At 46.7% G+C, this 14,388-nt stretch overlaps 1 protein-coding gene across 1 annotated transcript; it reads right to left on the bottom strand.

The window, feature by feature from the left end:
- Positions 1-33: 33 nt before the first annotated feature.
- Positions 34-10,267, bottom strand: fbxo46 (F-box protein 46). The gene is made up of 3 exons (XM_080006419.1): positions 9,913-10,267; positions 3,881-4,504; positions 34-3,650 (listed from the first exon to the last, which is right to left on the bottom strand). Exons 2-3 carry the CDS (start codon positions 4,352-4,354, stop codon positions 1,812-1,814), a joined length of 2,313 nt encoding a protein of 770 aa, XP_079862545.1. The 5' UTR covers positions 4,355-4,504; positions 9,913-10,267; the 3' UTR covers positions 34-1,811.
- Between the last annotated feature and the right edge of the window lie 4,121 nt (positions 10,268-14,388).

Below are 14,388 nucleotides of genomic sequence, written 5' to 3'. Positions count from 1 at the left end.
ACTGAGCAGAGTGCAGGCTTCCAGTTTAATCATCACTTTTGTTTTTATTTAAGCAGATATTTCCCATTAGCATTGTACACATCGGGAACCTACAGAGTTCTCCCATGCCTCCCATACTTTTGTCCCCATTTCCATGCACTCTACATCATTCACCAGAACAAGTCCTTTATGTCTGCCATGTCGGTCAGCTCACAGGGGCGGGGGTGGGTTGTGTAAAAGCAGGAGGGGTGAGCTGGAGGAGACAGAATGAGGAGTCAGACCCGTCTATAGGCACTGTTTCAAATACCTAAGCTTGTAGTCGCGGACACTTGAAAAGACTCGCATGGAGTCCAGTCGCCACCAGAGGTCGAGCTGCTTACGAGCTCCCATGCAACACCTACTAAACTCGACCTCTTGAGAGCCATCCGACGCCTCATTCTCCTACAGGGTGGATCAAGAGGTAGGGGGTTTTAAGGCTGGAAGCTGGTGTACAGAATTTCTATGGTCTGGTCATTGGTTTCACCCGCTCCAAAGTAAGACTAGGCAAACCTTTGCTCAATCAAACTGAGGATGACAGGGAACAGGAGCATAAGAGTTCAGCGGTTAAAACGGATACTTATATCTTAAGTAAATAAGATATTTTAAGTGTGTGTGTGTGTGTGGGTGGGTGAGGGGGGGGGCATGATACTGGGAGAACACAGTCCTCAAAAAGATAAAATGAACAGCAAACATCCTCACACACACCCTAATAAAACAATCAAACAAAGTAACAAAAATAGCAAACAAGCAAGTCAATCAAACCATACAAAGTGACATCAGGCCTTTGCGCAAAGTGACATCAAGTTGCCCCTCCACTCCTCCCATTTGTCTGTTTTTCATTTCTCATTCAATATACTTTCTCCCATAATCCTCTGTAAACCAAAAAGTCTGCGTCAGTTCTCCTGCATGGCTGGTAAGCAAGGTTGGGGTCAGCTCCGACAGGATGACAAGGATGGATCTCAGTGGCCAGTGAGACAGGCTAGAGGGGAGAGACCAGAGCCTGCTGTCGGCCAAAAGTATGGCTATTACAGAGTGAACGTCTGTGCGAGAGGCAATGATTGCAGCAGCATTAATAAGGGGGCTGTAGAAGAGAGAATGTTACAGCACATTCATAGAAATAGAAAGAAATTCATGGCATGGGACAGGTGAGTTGCAGTCTCGTAGAACAGAAACTCAAGTTAGTTCTATACAATCACATTTTTATTATAAACGCAGGACATTCCACCAACAAAAAGAACACATCTGTAGGACCTTGTGCTGTTCATCCCTGTGAAGCACCATTGCACAGCCAACATGGGTGTTTATGGGTACAATTCACAACACAAAACAGGTATGAGAATTGGCCATAACAGGAGCATTAAACAGGTTCTAGAACAATACATTGCGATGCTTCACGTCATGAATGCTAAGCTCAGCCGAGTGTAGACTTCTAAACTTAAATCCAGAAAGAGGCAGACAAAGAGTTGACTGAGGAGTGGACCCCAACCCTGATATACTAACTGTCAATGATGTCACCACTGCACACTGTAGCACAGGCGGAGAGAAACAGAGCGAGCACATGGCTCGTGGCTGAGAGGTTTAAATAGAAGAAAAAAAAGGCAAGGAGACTTCTCTTTACCCCTCATCCTGCCCTCTTACGAGGGAAACGAGAGGAGCGCTGGAAAAAATAACAAACAAACAGTCCTGGAGTGCCACTTAATGCCTGTGCTCTCTCTGTTCCTCCTAAAAACAGAGGGAAGGGGAGACGGGAGGAGGGATGCTGGAAATGGAGGAGGTCGACCTCTCTTCCCCCTCTACCTGGCCTCCTCCCTCCGCTCCTCCCTCTTGGCGCGGACTGTCTGGGTGCCGTCAGTGGGCTGCTGGACCCAGTTGTTATCATGCAGCCCGACGCGGCAGCCCGGCGTGTCCTTGTCTGTCCGCCGGCAGCACATCCAGTAAGAGCGTCCATAAGGCAGGTCGTGGTGGTAAGGTTTGGGGTGCCATCGGCACAGGGAAACGTCCCCGCGCTCATATTGCCGCTTGCACTGTTTGCAGGGGTCGTCCCGGTAGAGGGGGTCTTGGTTCCAGCGAGAATCTACCGCCCGCACCCCGTACGTCTCGATCAGCGCCTTGAAGTCGTGGCAGGTGCACTTGAGAGCGGCCAGGGAGCGTGTGGGCAGGTAGCTGAAGATGTTGACCATGATGTGGTCTGGGAGCAGCAGCATGTACTGGCGGGGTTCGAGCAGGCGCTGGATCTGAAAGCGGATCTCCAGGAAGTCGTGCGAGACGTGCCGGTACAGGCGACACAGCGAGGGGTCCGTGCAGTCCTCCACCACCCCCACGCTGGCCAGCGGAGACTCGGGCCGCGTGACCCTCTCGCCTTGGCCAACCACCACCTCTGCTCCTGGGCTGCTGTTATTGTTGGCACAGTCCAAAGAGCACATTCCTGACCCGCTGCCCGTTCCTTTCCCATCCTCCTCTGGACCCCGGGGGGGTTGGAGAAAGAAAAGCTGGCCGGGAGGGGGGTCATCTGACAGTGCATCTGGGGAGCTACCTGCACCCCCGCCACCACTCGGCATCGCAAAGCACACAGTCTCCTCTTGGACATTCTCAGTGCTGTCCTTTCCGTAGAAGACACACTGATCCACAGCGCCGGTCACCACCACCTCAACATGGAAACCGGTCATTCGTTCTCTACCTCCCCCGGCGGCCTTCTTCTCCCCACTGCAAAGCTCTTGGGCCGGATCTGGACTGCTGCATGCCTGCCTATCTGGGGGTTGGTGGTCTCCATCTTGTTTGGCAGGCGCTGAAGCGGCTGCAAGAAGCAGGCTGCTGGGGTCTCGTGACGAAGGGCTGACTAACTGGTAGAGGTCGCAGGTGATCTTCTCTTTGGCCCTGGCCCCTGCCTGGCTGCTCCCCCCGCCACAACTCATAAACATACAGCGGGGCCTGCCAGCGGGCTCCGACTGGGACCGAGAGTCCAGGCTCGACACCCGAAAAGCTATCCTCACCTCTCCGTGGCATTGGTTAGGGGGTGGAGGAGGGGTTGCAATTCCAGCCGCAGACTCCCCTTCTCTCCTATGCCCCCTTTGCCGGTCAGAAGAGTCCATTCCATTGTTGGAGGCCAGCCGCAGCCTGTTCTCCAGGTTCTGGGACTCAAAGTGTGCGATGGCCTCAGCCACCCTGCAGGACTCCTGCTGTTGCTCCTCCAGCTCCTGGTCTGTCTGAATGGGAGAAGATCCCTCTGGTTCTGTCGAGGACTGGTGGTCTGAACCTGACAAGAAGACCATGGGTGATGGGTCCGACACGGTGCTTTGGAGAACGGTATGCTGGTGGGAGGAGAGGCCCTGGCCGTTGGAGCTCAGAGGCTGGTGATTCTGCTGCTGGTTGTCCTGGACCGTCACCATCCCCTGGAGGGCCATTGCCGTCCGCTGCTCCACCAAAGCCACCATCTCCGCCACAGACAGCAGGTCCGTCTCATTCACCCCTCCAAGCGGTGGCTCATCGGGGCTGGAGGGCACATCAGTGGCAATCGTGAGTTCATGATTGCGGTGGGGGTCCGAGGAGGTTTGCGAGCGTGTTGGTGGCTCGTAGGAAGAGCAGCGCCTTCGCCGTTTGGCCTTACTGCAGTCCGTCGCCCAGTTACCTTTTACCTTAGGAGGACAAAAAAAAAAAAAAAAAAAGTTTTAGAATTTACTCTTTGATATTACAATTTACACATAAAATTATACTACACTGCAACTACAAATATTAACTTAAACAACAGCTACCAGTTAGTGTTTTGCAGTTGACAAAGTGTCCAACAGAAAATGCTAAACATATTGAAAATTGACCTATGAATAACTACCACATGTGTTTCCAGTCAGCAGTAGCTCATTCTTACCTTCATGGCGCTTGGTCTGGGCAGCCCAGCTCCACTGAACTGGTGAGCTACAAAGAAGGCAATCTTCTCCTTGGTATTTCCCGGCTTAATGACATACCAGGTGTCCAACAGCACGCGGCCATCTTCCATCTGGGCCCCGGAGGAGGGTGGCGAGGGTGGGGCTGAGGAGGGTGGAGGGGCCTGGCTCAGTGTCAGGGAACTGGAACTGAGCTCAGGGTCAGGTGGAGTGTTCTCTGAGCCTGCGTCATCTTCCCCATCTACACTCTCCTGCTGGCCCCCCACCATCATCCCTGCATCTCCACCGCCATCCAGTGAGCTCCTGCTCACTGACAACGGCTCAGCCTTGCAGAGAGAGGGGGCTCCTGCCCCTCCTCCACTGCCTCCCGAGCCCGTGCTGCGAGCCTTGTTCTGGGAGTAGGTGCCGAAGGGCCGTGGGCACCACAGGCGGATGTGAGAGAAGGGGTCTCGGTCCATCAGGGAGCGGACAACCAACGGGGCATAACGGCATTTAGGCTGGCTGGCAGGAATCCAGAGCTGGACCTCTCATTCTCTGCTCCCTGACCCAGTGCCAACCTGACGGGCGCCGTCTGCTGTTGGAATCAGCAGCTACCGTGGGCATACAATCTGGGTAAAGACAAGAAGTGGGGGCAAGATAAAAGGGGGGGGGGGGTGAGAGGAGGACCTCAACACAGTTGTCAAACAGCAAAGTCACAACTTTTTTTCTTATCATGGACCAGACCACAGCGCATAAAATGTTCACGGACGGACGGGTGGATGACTGTGTGTGTATCTCCGTTACGCAACGAGGAAAATGATTAAATACATCTACAATAAAAGCGTATTAGGGTCATTAAAAGAAAATAAAATAAATAAAAAGTTCCCCTGCGTTTTGAGAATAAACTCAGAATTTCGCCCCCGACTTAGGACCGGCGAGCAGAGTGAGGCGTACCGCAACCGGCCCCACCGCTGCACCCCCAACCGCCACCATTAAGCTGCGTATTTAGCGCGGAGCTGGGAAAATAAATAGATCTACAAACGAATAAAATACTTTTCTTTTTAAAGAACATTCTAACGGCCTGGTGGCAAATGCCCCATGACCTGGTGGTTGGGAACCCCTGATCTTAACAAAGCTCATATCACTAGACCACCAATTCAAATCAGTAGAAGGATCAATAGTCAGTGACCCATTGAGGTCACAACACGTATTTTGCCACTAGGTGCTAATTGGACAATAGAGCAGAAAGCAACCCAGTCCACTATTCCAACACTACCGGCCACCAATGTGGTGAGAACTGAATATCCTAAGCAATCAGTCTGCTACTTAAGCCAAATGCAATTAGCCATTACATCAGATACTTTATTGTGGAGATCAATTCCCTCACAATAGAGGCTTTCAATCAAATTAAAAGGATCCCATTTCAGGCCTTGTGTCTGGGGTATGCCTGATGGGATTAAAGCAGTATAGTACAAAATGCACCAAATGGACTCTGCTCTCCTCCCCTCCTCTCAGTGCTTCAGAGGACTTGACTAATAAGAGGCAACATAGGGAGGGGCAGGCATATGCTAGGTCTATTTTTAACACACAGTGGTTGCGTGCTGCTGGTGTGTGTGTGTGTGTGTGGGGGGGGGGGGGGGGGGGGTAGTGAAATTGATGTAGTTGCCCTTCGATAGCCTCACCCACGATCTCCCTGACATCGAGCCTACGCTACAAGGGAGGGGGCTTTAGTCTACCCAGAGTGCCTTGCTTCTGCATCAGACTGTGCCAGAGGTAAGGGCTGCCAGGAACGTGCCGGCATGCAAGCGGAGGGGGGATGAGAGAAGCTAGGGGTGACGGTGCAACATGTTGAGCTCGCTGCCGATTTAAAGACCTCGGCTTTGAAACAGCTTAAACCTCTAGTTACACTTCATCTCAATATTTTAAGTGCTGCGCTTTAAGTGGGGTTAATTAACCAACCTTAACACACTGATGAATTACATAATGTAACTGACAAGGACTTTGTTTTCATGAACCTACCTAATAATTTCACAATTAGAAACATTGGTTAGAATTTCCTGCATGCACTTCCATACAAAACACTCACTACACTTATTTTGCTCAGTGTTAAATACTGGTTAGATGATTCATGATGAATCATACTGACTGTCCTTTATGTTCAACACAGTTTAAATGACACGCTAACTGCACAGTAACAAGCAAATATTTCCATTCTGTTTAATTGTCGTCATCCCTTGCTACAGTGAGGGAATAGGAGTCATCTACATGTAGGTTCTGGGCAGACAATGCATTCAGCACACCATTTGGCAAGATGCACAGCCAACAGTTTTTGGAGTTTCATGTAAGTCAGTGAGGTAAAAGAATCACAACATAGGCGTGTCTTAGAGAAAAGCTGATCTCATCCAAAATACGAACAGTTCCAGTCTAACTTGTTCTGTGAGAAGAACAGAACAGAATGCATTTCTAAATCACCTTTTTGTGAATCTAAATTTATTTCAATAAAATAAATACATTTACTTTATTTGTATGTTTAGACAATAGGCGCAAGCTATGTATCACCTAAATGCCCTGTATTGTACTGTGTAATATCACAAGGACTTTGCCAATTCATTACCTTTGTGTCTCTTGAGTTTTAAAGAGGTATTAGCCTATTGTCTAATTAAAACCCACCATACACATGAAATCCATATGCTTTAAAAAAGAGGTCTTTCTTTTGCTCATCTGTTTGGGTGGGGCTTCGTACTTCTGGACTAATGGCATTGCTGAGAGGTAAAATGCAAAGGCTGCCCACGCACGTTGTGAAACCAATTTCAAATGCTTCTTCCATAATCACAGAGCAACAGCTCGGGGAAGAGCAGACAGATTATGCTGTCAGGGGGGGGGGGGGGGGTGAAGCCTTTTCATGGTACTTCCCTTCACTCACTCTCCTGCTGCCCAACCTGCGTGTCATCTATTCCCGCACTGCTTTTCATCTTCCGTCATCCAGCTCGCTCACTGTGACTCCGCATCTCAACATGGACTGACGGTCCATCCATGACAAGAATGTAATAACAGACAGGTACGCAGAAAGATTGATCAGCAGATATTGAAGTCACCATTTCTCGATTATGGGCCTGCCTATTGGAATGCAGTGATTTTTTTGGGTGATATGTACAGGGATCTCCCTCTTCTCTCACTCACACACACACACACACACACACACACACACACACACACACTTTCTCTCTTTTATTATCATTAAACAGCTGATGTAGGCTACAATTTAGAGTCCGCCAGTTATACCCCCTGCCCCCCTTATTTGAAACAATTCTTGAAAACGGAGGCTTGGGTTTGGCTTTAAGCTTTTTGCATAGGCCTAATCCACCAAATCCCATCCAAGCCCAGATGCAGCCAACAACACCACAGCTATACCACTATGCACTGCTATAAAAGCAGAACAGAGGCCTACATCTTAAGGTCCCATATACATTCACCATTTAACCGGAATCAAAAGTAGCTCATGCTCATTAAAAACACAAATCACCTTTCTTCTTATATATCATTAGAGTACACTTTGAACAACAGGTGTAAGTCGGAAGAATTATATTGAGTGGAAGGGGCGAAGTAGATGTGTGCAACAGATGTTATTTGGAGATAAAAAGCTAGTTCCTTCGGTTTAATTGGCTAGAGATGCACATTCTGTTCCTTTTTTTTTTTTTTTACATATTTATTTTCATACAAGATATAGGATGAGACAATCCTGTTTATGTTGATATTTATATTGCAATGTTGAAGTCGAGCCTGATGTTGCCTTACACATAAAGGATTCCCAGTCTCTTCCTCATACAGCTTATTAATTTAACACTGGTATTGACTGATACCCAAAGCCCAGGTTTCGGTATCAGGACTGAAAGTGGGATCGATGCATCCCTACTAGAGATGTCTGAGAGGATTGGATTGATAAAACTGAATTATTGTGAACCAACCATAGATGGTAGATAGCCGTATTCCGCACAGCAATGTTCACCTTACTAACCTGCATTATGATAATAATATAGACTATGTTATTCAACCTATCTTGTGTACTTACGGTGTAGTTATTCTGACATTGGGAAACTCAATGTACAAGAAACAAATGGACAATCTTACTATTAGGGTTGTAAAGATAGAATACTGGTCCAATCAGGTCCAATAAAGTGCTTGTCATTAAAAAATAAATAGATAAAAAGAAGCTCTGACAGCAACGTACTGTGATACTGCGAGTGCTCCAAGTGAGGTCCGGTTCCATTTTTGACACTGACATTTTCATATCAAATTTTGTTTAAAAGCAGTGAATTCATTGATGGAGCTGAAAATAATAGAAGATAAAGGGTCTTCAAAATCAGTGACAGCAAACTTACTGTAATAGTATTTGTATTGGCACTCTGCATATGGCAAACTAAAATAATAATAAACATTTCAAAAGAGAATAACATCATGAAATGCATCGTAACCTCAGTTCTGATAATCATTACCCAATAAACAATTCTGGTTGGTTGGGCACTCTGCCTTCGCCTAAGAATTGATGCGCACACTCCCTAACACATCCCACTCCTCAATTTAAGTTGAATTAGTTACATTGGTATCTAATGGGTCTTTCCACATTGTTTCTTAACAGATTTAGGGCATAGATCTTTGGTTACAACTTAAATAGTCAAATTTGCAAACTAAAACTTTACGTAATAAAAGTAACATAACCCCCCCAGACACACTTATAGACACCCAGACAAGTGATATTAGCAAGCATGCCAGGAAGCCTTAGCTCAGAGTGTGTGTGTGTGTGTGTTTGCGTTCTCCGTCTGAGGAGACAATGCAACACGAGTATGGCCACAGGGTAGTTCGGCAACAAACCCTCAAACACAACAAAAGGACTGACTGCATCACTCCAGCAGCCCGTCCAGGGACACCATCATTTAAAGTGGCCCTTCAGTCAATCCATCTAGAGCAGGACCTCGACTGGCCGGCGGGCTGAGGGTGCGGCGCCTGCTCGATGAGCTGTTGTATCACTGCACACACACCGTCAACCTGCCATGGACTGGGCATCAAAACACCATCACGACATGGACATTTGAGGGGAAACCTCAAACTATGAGCTTACATTGTGTACGCATTACAATCATACATGAGATGCAGTAATAGGAACTGGGCATTCATGTCAAGTGCCAAATAAGTTTAAATGCAAGTCAGTAAAAAGCTCATGAACCCCATATGTGTCTCACAAATGTCCCCTATTTGACTACAATCAGACTTCTTAAGGCGGCAGTTGTATCACATGTAATGTAAAAAATTGATTAAACTACTCAAACTATTTGTAGTCTTATTTCCTTTCCATCTTACCAACAAGCAACGCTTTCAAGTTGGTCAAAGATCAACTCAATTACGATTTGGAAATGTAGAAACATTAACCCGGTCTCTAGAAATAACTGTAATCATATAAGGCATGTGTTGGTTACAATCAACTGAACAGAAACTGAACCTTTTAAGTTTGAGGTTGTTTCTATTTTGGATCCAACCAGGCAGGTGCTGGTGCATTGTAATGTCATAAACCATCACACCCTCAAGGAAGTGGCCACTTGTTTTTCTAAGCGATAGAGCAGGTAGAGCACATCAAAACAGGCAATAACAGCGTAATAATATATAAAATATATAAATATAAAAAATGCGAGTACACAATCAACCTAAAAACGAACAAACAATGAACCTCTGTATAAAGTAGTCACTGTCAAAATTTGGAAGACGTGCAAGTTTGCATAGTGAATAAAATAAGAATGGGTACTCTTTATACTGTAATACTGATACACTGGGTTAAACATTTCCTAGACTCGTGTGGATCTCATACCTCTTAATAGTTGGCAATAGTCTTATCGTCCTTTAAAAAGCATCAATAGCAAGCTGGCTAGCCCTGCTTACCTGAGCCGTAATGGGGACACGGGCTAACAAGGCTAACTAGCACCTTCGCTACATGCTACAATCGAAGCCTTGGCTACGTAGTTATTAGTAGCCGGCCACCCAGTCTTACCTTCGCGTTAAAATCCGAAAGGAGAGCTGCGGAAGGCCGATGACAGCCGGCCACCCGGCGGTGTTCTCGCCCGGCCTCGGCCGCTCGGAGTTGGCGGCTAGCGGGGCGCAGGTGACACGAGCTGCCCGTGTCCACGTAGCTAGGCTAGCTAGCTCTTCGGCTAACCACATTAGCCAGCAGCTCCGTTCCGGTCAACCTCGTCCAGGGCTCCTTACTACCGAGGCCCGAGCGCTGTCAGTTCCTTGAAAACATTCTGCGCTCATGCACGCCCCTCGGTGACGCTCACCGGACCCTCTCCCGTTATCTGTGTAGGAGTGACACGGGCTTTTTACGGTTCGTTCTCGGGTCTACCAAAATAATCAGTATCAGAGCGGTGGAGGGAGGAAGGCCATCTTGTTGACAAGCAGCTGCACACGGCCCGCAGCCAATGGCAGCGCAGAGTCGATGGTATGCCCATATATGGCAGCACCGCGACTCCCCTCCTTTAGCCCACTGCGCGCGCTCTTACCCCCCCCCCCCCCTCTCTCCCCCTCCCCCCCCCCCCCTCTCCCCCCTCTCCCCCCCCTCTCCCCCCTCTCTCTCTCCCTCCCTCTCCCCCCTCTCTCCCTCTCTCCCCCCTCTCTCTCTCCCTCCCTCTCCCCCCTCTCTCCCTCTCTCCCCCCTCTCTCTCTCCCTCTCTCTCCCCCTCTCTCTCCCCCCTCTCTCTCCCCCTCTCCCCCCCTCTCTCCCCCCCTCTCCCCCCTCTCTCCCTCTCCCCCCCCTCTCTCCCCATCCCCCCCCTCTCTCCCTCTCTCTCCCCCCCTCTCTCCCCCTCTCTCTCCCCCTCTCTCTCCCCCTCTCTCCCCCCCCTCTCTCCCCCCTCTCCCCCCTCTCCCCCCCCCCCTCTCTCCCCCCTCTCTCTCCCCCTCTCCCCCCCTCTCTCCCCCCCTCTCTCCCTCTCTCCCCCCTCTCTCTCCCCCTCTCTCTCCATCTTTTCTATTTCATTTTCAATTGAACGGACTTACATTTAGATTGACAGACGTCAATATGTTGTATCATATATTTAAATGTTACCGATACAAACACACAGACACACAGATAAGTAACTGACCCTAAAATAAAAAGATATCTCCTCTCTCTCTCCCTCTCTCTCCCCCTCTCTCCCCCCCTCTCTCTCCCCCTCTCTCTCCATCTTTTCTATTTCATTTTCAATTGAACGGACTTACATTTAGATTGACAGACGTCAATATGTTGTATCATATATTTAAATGTTACCGATACAAACACACAGACACACAGATAAGTAACTGACCCTAAAATAAAAAGATATCTCCTCTCTCTCTCTCTCTCTCTCTCTCTCTCTCTCGCTCTCTCTCTCACGCACGCACACACATTTCTCTAAGCTGTCGAAAGGCCTGTGATTTATACTATTTAAATAATTCTGAGATAGAAGAAACTTTTATTTTATGTTTAAAGAATGTGAATAATGAGTCGGTTTTGTGTTTATTTTTCTACTCTGTTTTTTGTTTTTTTGTTTGTTTGTTTTTTTTACTCGTGGGAATCATGTGTGTCCTTGTTTAGTTGTATTAACATTTAAACGGGATCTATAATGCAAAACTCACTTTTTCAGTGCTTGTGCACATACTGTACATTTGGGTCTCTGATGGGCCCACTGACACACAAACTGTGAAAAAAGACAACTCGGTCAGTTTTTTGTGAGCTGTCTATTTCAGAAAACATGTCCTGACACACCCCGTTCAGATTTTGGATCCCTTCATACGTCACTGGGCCAACATTAGAATTAGAACCGAAAGTAACTCCACCCAGGAGCTGGAGAAATAACGCGAAGAATAACAAGCGTCGCTGAGAAGACCAGCACAAATCTTTTAAAAGACAGATTAATTAATACCAACTGTCCAATAGAAACTGCAGACGATGGAAATGTAAGTAAGTAAGAACTCTGCTGTGTGTTTCTTTCCAAAACAAAAAAAAAAGAACGTCTGTAGGCTGTAGGCTGTAGGCCGACTGTAGGCCGCTGCTGCGTTTCTCCAAACAAAACCAATAAAAACCAGTGTGTTTTTATTGTAGATGTATTCATTTTATTTTATTTTCCGACGTTGACATGAAACAAAAAATCCCCGGTACGGTGTCGGCAAGGAAAGTCGGAACAAACTTTTGAATGAGGCTTGTCGATCTAATATGAGCGAAGATTCAGCGACTGGATCGCTTGTTTCCCGCCTCAAATTTTGCTCAGAAACACATTTTTTCGTGGAGTGACGAGTTGGAGTCAGCGAAGGTTTAGCGACCTCATACAAAGGGCAAAACAGAACTGGGCGTGGGGAGCAGCGGCTCATTTTAATTTATAGCGACACACACGGACACACAGCATCCCGAACCAGGATGCTTTAGACGCATGTTTGAATGGATAGAATGCATTATCTGAGTGGTATTTTCAGCAAAACACTTTAAAGACATGTTTCGGGGACCCCAGAGACCTACAAGCTAATAATAACTTTAAATGTTATTATCGTTATATGTTACCATATTTTTTTTTTACCGTCGAGGAATTGTCTCCTCAAGTGGACTCATTTGATCAGATCTATGCACATCTCAATACGGAGTGATTATATTTCTGTCGACTTTTACGTTTTCTTAGCTACCATTTAGCCCCCCAAAAAAATAATTCTACTCAAATGCATTTCCCCTGAACAACTTGCCACGAAGTTAATGTTATCAGGTTAAAGGTCATATCATCCAGCAAGCTGAGTGTAAACAAACACTCTCGAGCGTGTGTTCAGAGTTGCCAGGTCTGCGGTTTTCCTGTGGAATCGGGCTGCTTTTTAAATGTTGAAGTGGTTTTTTTTGGGGGTTTTTTTTGTCCGCAGGTTGGTGGCGGGGCTGAGTTTGTCATGGGGATCTGGCAACCCTGCCCGTGTTAAGTTTAGTTTTTGCGGCATTGCTACTGAACTAGCACGGCCCGCAGTGTTGCCAAATCGGATTGACAATATCCACCCCAACCACAGCCTAAAAGTCGCCCAATCCACCAATTACCAGCCCAGTGCCAGAAAACCGTTGACTGGGGGGTTGAAACGAGGGAAAATACCTTCCATCTAAAATGAAAACACAGTTTATTTGTTTTATTTGGGGGAACGGAGCGCGGGGACACCGTCGCTCCCTCTTGTAAAATAAGAAAAAAACTGTTATTTCACAAACCAGTCCAAATTACTTCACAAACCAGTCCAATTTATTTCACGAACCATCTCAAATTGTATGTACACAGTGCCAGTACCAGTGCTATTTTTTTCCAGCCCAATGTGATTGAAAGTAGCCCGACTGGGCAGAAAAACGGCTAATCTGGCAACGCTGAGCACAGGCACGTCCCAGAGAGCCACAACTAGAGCATCGCGTTGGAGATCGACGACCCCAGCAAGGGCCTCCTCCAGCGGTGATGCTGCTCCACCTGCACCTGTTACGACTGATGGAGACACCCGCGGCCATGTTTACAACAAATGTTTTCTTATGTCGGAGTGAACGATGCATCTTACCCAATGAGGAAGAATGAAGAATAAAGAATAAAAATCAGAGCAAAAAAAAAAGCTCACTCTGGCTTTTTTTCTGCACGGCATTTACTTTTAGTTTTGATTCTTAAGTACCTTTAATGTCAGCCACTTTAAGGCTTTTACTGAAGTAGTATCTAATGAGTGACTTTCAACATACAAGAGTAGTTTTTTTTTAAGCAAGATATCTCTACTTTTACTCTAGTGTTGCTCCACTACCTACTGTACTGTATGTAGCATACTGTACCGCATACTGTATCACTGTTCAGGGTTGTTCGTGATGCCGTATTGCTGCGCCGTACTGCTGTATACTGTGCTGTATTATCCCAAACACTACCTCACTTTATTCACATTCACATGCCACTTTAATTCACATGCCACTTTAATGCACATATCTGTACATACATAAGCATATTCCCTCTATCTATTCCATTTTATTTCATTTTATTTTTATGGTATTTTATTTTATTCTATATATTTTTTATTTTATTCTATAAGTATTAAACTTACTGTATCACGTTTTAGGAGTCAGTCAGTCGGTCTATTAGAAAGATTTTTTTTTTCCTAGGACATATTGTGTGTTATCACCGGGTGCGTTGCATTACATTTCACTGCATATGTGTATGAAAGTATGTATATGTATGTGACAAATAAAAATCTTGAATCTTGAATCTTGAATCTTTCTAGTACCGTTCCCACCACTGTATATCTTCATCAGGAGACATTCCTATCGATGTTGAGAGCATAGTGTTGCCAAGCTGAAACGTTGAAACCATAAAATACAAAAATAAGGTTAAATTTACAGTAAGTAGTTTGCCATGCCAAACCTCAACCCCCGCACAATCTTGTGTTTAGTGACTTGGTTGAAGTGATCCTCCAGACAAAGGCCACGCCCTAAAAGAAAAAACATGATTGGACGTTCTCCCCGTGTAGCCCCGCT

This window comes from Zeus faber, assembly GCF_960531495.2.
Source record: "Zeus faber genome assembly, chromosome: 9".
In the NCBI taxonomy this organism is placed as follows: Eukaryota; Metazoa; Chordata; class Actinopteri; order Zeiformes; family Zeidae; genus Zeus; species Zeus faber.
Note: the sequence above shows the minus strand (reverse complement) of the source record. Positions and strands in the feature narration are given on the sequence as shown.

What these genes read in the sequence shown, in the direction of transcription:
- fbxo46 (XM_080006419.1), bottom strand. Translation starts at nt 4,354, where the DNA reads ATGGACCGAGACCCCTTCTCTCACATCCGCCTGTGGTGCCCACGGCCC. An exon ending in CCAGACCAAGCGCCATGAAG is followed by an intron (nt 3,651 to 3,880) that starts GTAAGAATGAGC and finishes TGTCCTCCTAAG; the next exon opens with GTAAAAGGTAACTGGGCGAC.